This window comes from Thermobia domestica, chromosome 3 (genome assembly GCF_964235325.1).
Source record: "Thermobia domestica chromosome 3, izTheDome1.hap1.1, whole genome shotgun sequence".
Classification (NCBI taxonomy): Eukaryota; Metazoa; Arthropoda; class Insecta; order Zygentoma; family Lepismatidae; genus Thermobia; species Thermobia domestica.
Genome location: NC_137456.1, coordinates 170,397,520 through 170,409,640, shown reverse-complemented (window position 1 = coordinate 170,409,640; position 12,121 = coordinate 170,397,520). Strand labels below are relative to the sequence as shown.

Genomic DNA, 12,121 nt, shown 5'->3' with positions numbered 1-12,121 from the left:
ACAATTACGCTCAAGTAACTTTTTTGTAATGTGGTCACATTTTGATAACGATGCAATTTACAACAGTGTAGTTGAGTAACGCTTTTACTATTTCATCTCCTGTACTTGCCTTACTTAGATTGGCTTTCTAATAAACGGTTGTCTGATATACAGCTACTTTCTACCCAGGGTTCATAGTGTAAATAGTCACAACAGGGGCGGCGGTAGCTCAGTGATAGAGCGTTATCTTTGGTGCATGCGGTTCTTGGTTCTATCCCAGCTCGCGCCAAGCGACCTTTTTAATGAAGAAACACCGTCTGCATGGGTTTCCTCGGGATTCTCTCGTTTCCTCCCACTTTCTTCATTCCACCATTTCACTCATTTCTCATCATCACCGTCTCCTTTAGCATATCCGGCATAACCATGGGACGTAAAACTTAAAGATTTCGTTTCATTTTCACAAATCGCAACAGGATAGATATATAGGAATGTACGGTTTCCATTCATAATCTTGAAATTTAGCTGAAAATTTTGAATTGGTGCAACTTTTGATCTCGTGAAGAAAAAATAGTAAATAATAACTAAAAAAAAAAGTTTGAGGCTCTAAAAATTATTATCTTAGGACTTTTATAAAAATCTAAGGAATGAGGTGCTTCAACGGAAAGTTTGTCAGTGTAACAGAAAAGTGTTCATGAAACAAATTGTGATTTGAGGAGGATACCTTGAAAATTAATGGAACAGAATTTTTTAAAAAATGGAAACAATCATCAAAATTTTGTCAGCTTTCATTCCAAATTAAGTATCTTTTTCGGTATTTTCGAGATATAAGTAAAAGTGAATCTTACTTGTCACTTGCGTTTCGCTCACGTCATAGGATCTATGACTTCAGAAATTTCAGGAATTGAACTGTAAACACAACCCTGATGTCAAACATTCTATTCTTGACCACGTCATCTACACCATCTCTAGTGACTGAACTATCTAACTTCCCATCAGAACCTCATGTCGTTTGAATACTACGTTAATCTGTAGGCCCACGTCTCTTGTAGACTATCTGCTGAAGGTAACACTAAACTCAAATTCAGTTTACTAACCTAACTGGAGAATACAAAATTTGTTTTGTACAAAATAAAAGAGTAGCTTATTGTTTCGTCGTACAAAATAGTATTACAGAAAAGTGAAGGACTTGATCGAAATTTTTATGATTTCGAAAATCAAATTCTAGTATTATTTTAGTGTATGATAATGTCACCTTGGAAAAACCAAGTAACACAAATACGTTATTATTGGTAGAGTAATATACTTGAAGAACGACAATAGAAAACAAGTAATTATATAACAAAAACATTTTGTTTTGTGGAAAATGTAAAAGGAAGTTCTTTCCCGCATACGTCCCAAAAAATATTTTATAATATATAGATGCACTGATTTTGAAGGACATGAGAAAGAAAAATAATAAATGAGACGTGTATAAAAACTTCTGGTTTCTAAACCAGGGTATTCAGTATTTAGAATTTTAGTAATTGAGACTCGGTCGCGCTTGGTCGGCGGAAGTCTCGTTTTATATTGTCAAGTCGGAGAGCAATTGTAATTGACCATCGTAGTAACGCGAAGAAATTGTCGTCGTTGCTAACATTGATGGACCAGAACATGTAAGTTGTATATTACATGTTTTTTTTATACTTTTATGCATAATTATGGCAGGGCAGTATAAGTCACTTAGATCCTCATAATCGTAGGTTATGATAAACCCGGAACTATTATAAAGTTTTGCATTTTACATTATTACCATTATTATAATTATTGCAATTGTTGCAATTATAATGATTATTACATTTAATTTTGTAAATTGCTTGGAAGAGAAGCTATTCTCGTAAGTCGTTTAAATGTTTATTTATAAGCATAATGCCTATGAGTTCATTCCGTAATTTACCAAGGTATTGTATTTTAATGTAGTAATTGTTATACATAAATTTCACGTAGTTTATTCTTACTGTGGATGACCCAAATACTTATTAATAATTGTATTTGGATTAAAATAGCCCTGTAAGGTGCTTATCCACTTTGTGTTATTAATATTCAATACAATAAAATGAGAGATCCTAGGTTAATTACAGTGTAGTTATTCTGTTTGCTTATAGGTTATTCTTTAAACCCTGATCTTTTGCAATAGGTTAAATAACAATTGTTAAAACGATAAATATTCATTACTATACTGCCAAAGTAACAATTGGTAATGTTAGTGGTACGTTTTAACACCACTTTACCATAATTTATTATCACGTTGCCGTGATACCAGTTTACATTAGCTCCTGGCAATTACTCTGAAATTGTAATAACAATATAAATGGTTATAGGAAACTAAAATTTGTTAGATTACATAAAGACAATAATATGCTATGGGAGTTACGGGTTTGAAGTTGTGAAATATATTTGCACAGATTAAAATGGCAATTTCCATTGCTTTGATACACATTCATCAAAAAATGTACTGTATAATCCACATTTCAAGTTTTAAACATAGACCTATCTCGATTGCATACAATTCAGTTTTTGGATTATAGGACTGCAAACTATTCAATTGTGTTTTCGTTTGTTTGTATTACAGAATACAATCTATCGAGAAAACTATTTAGCAGGGTATATTTGCATGTTATCTCTCTAATTATTGACATATTTCATTGCTAATCGTATTTTCAAATTGACACAGAGAATTTTAATAACATACACATTGACTTCTTGGTATTTTGAGATTATACGATTGATGGTGTGCATTACACCAACAAATGAAACGGTCATACACATACACATTCTAAAACATGAATGTACGCAAAGAGTTGAGTGGAAAAGAGAGTAATCGAGGGGTTTAATATCAAAACCTACCATATCCATTTTATCACTTTTTGAGAAAATGAGAAAAACGTGCAGCTCTGTTATGACAAGAGACTTTAATTTTGTTCATCCAACAATGCAATCTGTTTGTTTACAGAAATGTTCGCACGCACAAAATCGAGCACTGAGCAATACTAACGCTTTCTTAGACAATGTAGGCAAGATATGGCAGTGGAAGTGAAAAATGGATATGGTAGGATTTGATACTAGACTCTTCAATTAGTAACAATTTTGCAAGTGCAATAAATGCATCATTTTTTCTTGTTCGTTTCTATAGGTTAAACGTATGCGCATAAATTCAGATATTGAGGTTTTACTTGAAATATATTCGTTGTGCATGGATTCTATTCGTTACATAAAGATTTGAAATATTTTCAATCTATAAATTTTCTTAACTTTAAAATAGCCATTTTGCACCAAGAACTCAAGGATTAATTGCAACGTTTGTAAGTTAATTTGGAGTGTACAAGTGTGCGATCTAATAGTATTAAGGTAATCAAGAAAGTTCTGTCGCTTTTTGTGGAAGTCTGTGTTCCATTAGCCCTCACACCGTGAGTTGAATGCGAATGGAGATAAGGCGAAGGTCAGTTGTTGTGAGTATATCCAACATACTACCTCGCTGTGACAGTTCAGTTACACCGTGAACTTGAGTAAGGAGAGAGTGAACGTGGGACCTCCACAGAGGGTTATAAGGGCGTATATGCTGTACGAATTGTAACTGGGATCAAACGCCGCTGCAGCGGAACGGAAGATATGCCAGGCCTTTGGTGAGGGTTTCTTGACTACGCGGACAGTGCAGCGGTGGTTTAACAAGTTTAAGAACAGTGACGAAACATTTGAAGACGCATCACGTGCCGGAAGAACAACACATGCACAAAATGAAGATCTTCAGGCAGCAGTTGAGGCGAACGGTGACAAGATAAGTGAGGAACTGGAACTACAATCCAGTGTGACTGAACAAACCATTCGGCAGCATCTCCATCAACTTGAGAAGTACTACAAGTCGATCGATATATCCCACATGATTTGATTCCGGGCCAGAAGGCAACGCGAGCAGACATCTGTGTTTCTTTCTTGTCTCGTCATTTCTGGACAGCGTGTTAACATGTGATGAGAATTTGGTTCTATACAAAGCTCCATGGCGCCGTCATCATTGGTTAGCATGCATGTACTGGTTCCAAAACTTCCGAAACCAGCACTGCACCGGAAGAAGGTCTTTTTGTGTATTTGATGGACTGTTCGCGGCATTGTGCATCGGAAACTGCTACTAGCGGGTCGAAACATCAATGCAACTGATGCAACTGTGCACTATCAGCAGTTGAACCGTGTTCATAAAAAGCTCAAAACTCTGGAGCCAGCACTTCTGAGTCGCAAAGAGGTCCTCTTCTTACAGGACAACGCTAAGGCCCACCTGGCTAAGATAACCCGGGACACCATTCTACGCCTTGGATAGGAAACACTACTACTTCTGCCATAATGCCTGGACATTGCACCGTCCGATTATTACCAGATCCATTCTTCGTACAATCACATTAAAGGACGCCATCTCAAATCCCTAGTAGAGATGGAAAATGCACTTGATACCTTCTTCGCTTCATGACCCATCAAATTTTACCGCGATGGAATCCGTGGCCTTTCACAACGTTGGCAGAAGGTCGTCGGTGCTGATGGGGACTATTTTGATCTTCCAGGTACGTCTTAGGTGCCATATCGAAGGAAGAAGTTGGTGGGTAAGAAAGAGAGAGAACTTTCTTGATTACCTTTATAATTATCATCGTGACCGAGAAGTTTCGAGAGATTCTTCTGTTTATTTCTGTTTGCTTTATTTCACAAAAAGTTCCAACATTATTTGTTTTCATCCACCTTTGTTAGCACATTCTTCATGAGTTTATTTGTTACATTGTTATCCATTATCTTACTAGTCGTTACCTATAGCTGTGAAATGTTAATATTTTGATTAGCATTTGTGTCCATTTTTAAGTAATAAGTAGTGCAATTTCACATTAACTTTAAAATTTACAGAAATATGAAATATCATTTTAGTCATCTTATTGCTTAAACGATATCATTAAGAGAAAATGGTTTTGAAAAACAAATTATTACAGTGCGATAAGTGAAAGTGAACGAGATCCTTTGGTATGTGTTTTTAGCTGATAACTATATAGAGTAAATTCATATTTTTCATTTAATTACCAGCACACACATGAACATATATATAATAAATACATATTTGAAAATAATTTGGAAATATTGTTTCTAGTTCATGAATCCATTAAATAAATAGAACTTGTAATTTTACATAAGGTGATGATTCCTCACGCTACTAGTAAAATTTCTAATTGGGTAGAATTTAAGTAAAAGTACAAAAATTCGTGGACTTCACGTCTGTGGACTTCATTGTACTGCTATTTTCATTTTATTTTATTTTTATCACACATTTTTCTTTCAACCATTTCACAGTTTACGTGGAATCGGAACCATCGTAATGCGTTTAGTCTCAACGCTCTTCCACGGGAATCAAACCCAGGACACCATGCTAATCTCATTTATCTTGTATTTAATTAGGACATAGTAGTAAAATTTAAACAAACACTTTCGTTTTACTTTGAATATTTAGTAGGTATTCATGACCTCCAAGACATACATTCCAAACTAGGTTGTATTAATCGATATGAAATTCATATTCATCGTCTGAAGAAACTTGAAGTGAAAGAAATTACTAACACCAGGACTAGAATATATTATTTATCCGTGAGGAACATAAATTAAGTACAAAATATTAGATTTCTACCTCTTCCCTCTGTATCTGTAACGGAGAAACGAGTTTGAATATGGAACCTATCCATGTGGTACTGATCAGAAACATTCTTATAGCTATTTATTACTATTTCTCCAACATGGCGACCTCGACATTCGATGGTGACGTTACAGCATTAACTTATTCCGCTATACTTGTAGGACATTATGACTTATTTTCGTTGTCGCACTAAAGTGGAAACAGGTGCACAAAACTTTACAAAACAGGCACTATACCATGCGAACGAAAGAACCTCCAAGTTCGATAGTGGCGGAACAGTGACTTTTTCCTCACACCTTGATGGACCATTTTGACGCATTTCTGGTGATGCTCAAAACGTGGAAGTGAGCGAACAGAACTGTACAAAATACACACTGAACGATGAGAAGGAAACGTCCTCCATATTCGTTGGTGGCGGAACAGCATTAACTTGTTTCGTTACATTCGTAGGTCCATTTTCATTCACTTCCGGTGATGCACAAAACATATTAAGAAGCACTAAACGATGCGAAAGAAAAGACCTTGAAATTCGATAGTGGCCGAACAGTGAGCCAATTAACTCCCACTTTAAAGGCCCGTTTAACTCGTTTTAGGTGACGCATAAGACGAGGAAGTAAGCGCTGAAAACATTAAAAAAAAATATATATAGGCACTAAACGATGCGAAAGAAACGACCTCGAAATTCGATAGTGGCCGAATAGTGAGCCATTTAACTCCCACTTTAAAGGCCCGTTTAACTCGTTTTAGGTGACGCACAAGACGAGGAACGATCTAGAAATTCGATAGTAGCGGAGCAGTGGGTCATTTTCGTCACAATTTGGAGGCCCATTTTGACACACTTCTGGTACCGCAAAAACGTGGAAATAGGGCACGAAACAGCACGAAAGATTCCCTAGTCGATGTGAAAGGAAGGACCTCAAACTTCGGTAGTGGCGCAGCAGTGGGTCATTTTCGTCCCACCTTCGAGGCTCATTTCGACCCTCTTCCAGTCACACAGAAAACGTCGAAATAGGCGCACAAAGGGTATGCGATGTGAAATTCGATAGTGGCGGAACTCTTGCTCATTTTCGTCTCATCTTGGAAGCTCATTTTGACCCACTTCTAGTGACGCACAAAACGTGAAAATACACGCTCAAAATTGAATAGTAAGAAAATGGCACTAAACGATCCGAAAGAAGGACCTCGAAATTCGTTGGTGGCGGAACAAGTTAATGACGCCGTGAGCACCAATATAAGTATATTGTGTAGTTCTTACCATCAAGACTGGGAACTGCATTGTCCAATTTTTTAGCCAAAGGATAAGCCCAACCGGGATATTGATGTCAACCGGCACTGATCGGTTCAACTGAGCGAACAGCTGATCGGTTCAATTGAGCCGATAGCTTGAGCCGGCTCGGTAGTTACGCAACCCAAAACCCGGGTCGAGCAGTTGTGAACATGTTTTGCTGAAGTCCTGTAACTTACAACAATTTTCCCGAATACTTGCTCCTCCTGAACTCACACCTAGAACCTCGTAACCGATGTCCTTGCGTCCTGAAGATTTCTTGACAACCGAGATCGAGAGTCAAATAATTTTTAGTGTTCAGTTACAGACCGCCTATATTCCATGTTTATACACGGTGTTATAATAATAATTAGTTATAGTAGAAGTAGTAGTATCATTGATAATTATATTGTCTATGTAGGATACTTGAAGAGAGTAGTACTTGGAACTACACAAAGGATTTAGCTCGAATTGGCTCTTTTTGGTTCGACTCGACTCGAAACTTGATCCGATTTCAAGTCGAGTTGGGGAAATTTTTCAAGCCGAGTTCTCGAGTCAAGCTCAAAGATGCCTGCTTTGAGTCGAGTCGAGTTTTATAGAAAACTCGTTCGAGCTCGCTCGTGTCCACGCCTACGGGCATATAAAGTTCCTTCGAGGGGGAATAACACCTTAAACATAATATATTTAAAAAATACTGAGTTTCACGGCTTTCTTCCCAGGGGGCGAAGGGATGGTAGTTATCCAGCATATCTTATAAGTATCTTATTTGAAATATGTAATACAGTAACAGCAATATACAACACAATATACACATATCTTCTTATCTTCAGTTTTAATTGCTGATTTGAATTGCAATTAACAATCACAATTAACAATTACAAGTTTAAATTGTCAATTGCAATTAACAACTAAATGTTTCAATTGCATTCTTTGCGATTGACAGTTTAAAGTTTCAATTGCCTGGTGACCAATTAACAATCAACAATTGATGAAAATTTAATTGCAAATTTTATGATTGAATTCACTTGCAATTGAAATTAATTGTCAATTAATTTTCAGAGCAATCACTTTCAATTGATGGATCAATTGCAATTGATTTCAATTGATTTTGCCCAAATTTTTTATATAGTACTTGTATCCTGCTTTGTTCTTGGAGAAGGAAAGTGGAAAGATGTAAGACGGAGGAACTCCGAAGTAGAAAGAGTGGAGTGATAAGCCGCAAAGTTGGTAGTGGGAGGTGGAATGAGAGGGTCTCCAAGCGAGCTACACTAGCGCTACGTTTACGCCTGGTGGCAAGATGGTAAATCCTGTCAACGCTATTAGCTACAGAAATGCTTCGCAAGGATGTTTTGATATTACAAGTTTATATTTTTCCCTTTTCTTTTTTTTCTTTTTTGTAACTATTCTGTTACACAAGTATGCCGCTGTTTATTTTAATAATTTATACATTATTTCCCCAGCTCTGAATTTCTCTCCGATGTTTCAGCTGGCTGGAGAGGCATACTTTAACGAGGCTATTATGAGCAATAAAATCGTTTCCCGAAGCGGTCATTTTGATCTTACTTTTGTTATGCCAATGCTTCCACATCTCCTCCCAAGGAACGCGGAGTTTAATCCAAGAATCGAAAGCCGGCCTTGAGGCTTACGCGCCTCATTTAACTATATATATATATATATATATATATATATATATATATATATATATATATATATATATATATATATATATATATATATATATAGGATAACTGTTGTAAGTAATCGTTCAGCCTCTCATCTGATGACTAATATCAAGGACGAAAGAAACGTTTGCAGCAGAACTATTTTTTTTAAAACGGATTTTCTGTTTCTTTTCATTCTGCAACGAAACTATGGAAGAAGTAACAGTCAATCTTCCTTTGATGTCCTATATTCACCAAAAGTCTTATAGCTTGTCGTAAGGCAGCTCCAATAGATGTTCTTGTGCAGTTCTTGGAGCACTTATTCACTAAATTTGGATTGGAAATACAGTAATTTGCAAAGTTTTGAATTAACACTGCATACATCTTGTTACAACCAAATGCTGAAAAAACTAAAAATTTGGGCACAATAAATGCTTCTTTCGATCCAAAGCAATTTGTCTTCATTTGTAGGTTGTTTTTTATTTCAAGTATTCTCTATAGTTAAAGTTTACGTTATGTCTATAAGGTCTTTCTAATTACACAATTCTAATTACTCTAACAGGTCAAACGGTTCTACCGAATCTGTCACGTCATCTGACTCTTACCTGGACTATCGGGTCTACTCGTTCCATACAAGTCTACCATGTTAACCCGTTTCATACGGATAAAACGGATAGAACGAAATATTTTTCATTTTTACATTCTGTTTATGTGAAGTATCCACTACGCTTCCGGTTTTCTTATGTGTGTGAGGTCTTTCGAATCACATAACTCTAATTGCTCTAATTGATCAAATGGTTCTATTGGATCTGTCAGGTCAGAGAGATCTAACTACAGTTATCGGGTATATTTGTTACATACAAGTCTATCAGGTCAACCCATTTCATACGGATAGAAACGCAAAATCAACTCAACAGATAGGAGACAATTCAGAATCTACACAATTTTCAGAGCATTATTTTGTGTACAGTAACATTGAATCTAAACACAGATCAAAACTAAGGAAACACGCTGTTAGTTATTCTGGTATAGGAATCTTTATTGCTTGTGATCGACTTGGAAATGTAATGTAAAACTGACCTGACTAAATCCATACGTTTGCATGCAAATTTGCATCCTTAGGAGCATCCCATTTCTAATAGATTAACTTGTGGCTCAGTTTCATCCAATGTTCTAAAAGTAATGTAATATGACAACGTACTAAACTTAATTATAGAATTCACTATAGGAAAGTTACGTATGAAAAAGCCGGCGTATAGTGAATGGAGTGGGGACGTATAATCGTACGTCCAACAGACAGAATTTAAATCTATAACCTAAGTTCACTAAATGATTATGAATGAAATGAACCCATCATTAGCCTCAACACTCACACTTGTTATATTTTAGCAATTTGAGATGCCTTTTTCGTTCACACTTTTAGATACAAATGCTAATAATAGTAATGTCATAATTATTACCTGTCAACCACTATTATTAACTAATGCTTCACTTCGTAGAGAGCTTTTGCTCTGTGGAAAGTCATATTGTTTTCTATTATACACACTTTATGTTTAGATAATTATCTCATTCTTACCATTGACACTGAAAAAAGGTACATCGTTATACTAATGAACGAATTTAAACATTTTACATTGCACATGAACATAAGTAGGCCCTTTAACTATATCTACCCTGCTGAAAACGGAAGAAGCAATGAATAATTCTTTATTCAGATTTCCGTTCCATTTTTGTGTGACAGAAGCGACTTGAGTTTTGACGAAAACTACAAACTAATTAATTTAGAGTATATCCCATTATAGTTTGTAGCGTATCTACTTTAATATATCTAAAAAATATGTTTTCTTATTCTGGTGTTCTATTGGTTAATTGTTCTGGTACTATTGTATAGAACATGACGTCATGTCTGGCTCCGTGATTTGAATTCCTTCTGCCGTTTGTTAGATTGACTTCAAATCGGGTGCGTATTGGTTGGATTGTTTTTAAAGTGTAAAATTGTACCTCGCAATTCAAGGGACAACGAGGGAATGGATCGAAGACGGAAGTGTTCAGTTATTTAGTTCTGTAGTTTGTGATTTTTTTATTAAAGTTTTTTTCCTCCAGTGTTTTCTTTCTTTTTTTATATATATGATATTTTGTGTTTGTGAAACTTCCTGCCATCGTTCGCTCCCGAGTTGACCATTGGAAGTTGCCCGTTTCATATACAGGTAAAAGTAGTGTTAATTTAATGTATAATAAAAATTCAATTAATTTTGCTAATTTGATATGAACCTACTGTTATTACCGTGTTATATATATATATATATATATATATATAGAGAGAGAGAGAGAGAGAGGTTAATTGAAATTGAAATTTGAGGATATATACTATATATTTATCTCTTGTTCTATATGAGCTTCACTTATATATCTATTTGTTGTTTACTTGTTCTATATGATCTCGTTAATAAATTGTTCATTGGTATACCTTTTAATTGAGGATAATGTTTTGATTTTGGAAAGCCTCTGGTTTCTACTATATCTGCCTAAGGGGGGTATCCAATCTAATAACGTGCTTTTATGTATGTGTTGTATAGGCTGCTGCTATGATGCGAGGAAGTATTGCTTATTTTGAAATTATCTAACTAGTGGTACATTTCCTTCCTTGACTTCCGGTGGGGCATGTATGATACACTACATATAAAAGGTTTGAAGTCAATCTCACCAATTCGAGGCTTTTTACATATTGAATTAGTTTGTTAATGCCCTTGCTGTTTGTATTATATATTTAACATGGCCGAAGGTGTAAATAAAGATAAGGTAGCCTCAGATACTGTATCCGGATTTGGTGATGATGGTGGAAAAACGTCGCCTCCAAATATAGATAAAATTGATAGGTTATTTTTTGGAATTGAAAGATTAGGAGAAGTGTTAGAAGACCTAGCTGGAAAGGTGGGTCCGATGTCTTCTAGGGTACCTGTTAATAAGGATAACACGGGATTTGATAGGTCAACGGGTGCTATTCCTAAACGTACTAGTAAAGTTTTTGGTAATAGATGCCATAGTGATTATACAAAGGACATAGGCGATGACACTTATCTCCGTACCAATTCTTCTCGTTTGGAGGATAATACTGCTTTGACGGTGTTAAATAGATTTGTGGAAAATCTTCCAATTTGTGATAGTAATGACCCTGACAAGTTGTTCAATTTTATATGTAAAATTGACGATTTTTTAAGTGGTAATGAATTTCTAATTCGTTGTGTGGTATACGCTTTACAAACAAAAACTTGAAATCCATTACTACAATGTCTTAAGGATAGTGTTAAAACAACGAATAACTGGGGAGATTTATGTAAATATGTGATGACTGAGTTGCTTTCTGACGTGGCTATACAGCAACTTACCACGAGATATTTTTTATAAACCTCAGGGTGAAAGTGAAGGGGTCTTGCAATATTCACGTAGACTTGATCAAGTATCACGTATTTTGGATATTCAAATCTGTGATGAAACGTACATCTTAACATTGGCTAGTGGTTGTTGACC

General features: G+C 35.6%; 1 protein-coding gene across 1 annotated transcript in view; it reads right to left on the bottom strand.

Annotated features, from left to right (window-relative positions):
* The window catches only part of LOC145682022 (cholecystokinin receptor-like), a 439,911-nt gene extending 430,673 nt beyond the window's left edge, over positions 1-9,238 (bottom strand). Inside the window, exon 1 of the mRNA XM_081753626.1 lies at positions 9,199-9,238. Coding sequence (XP_081609752.1) covers positions 9,199-9,238 — 40 coding nt within the window. The remainder of the gene's footprint in view (positions 1-9,198) is intronic.
* Between the last annotated feature and the right edge of the window lie 2,883 nt (positions 9,239-12,121).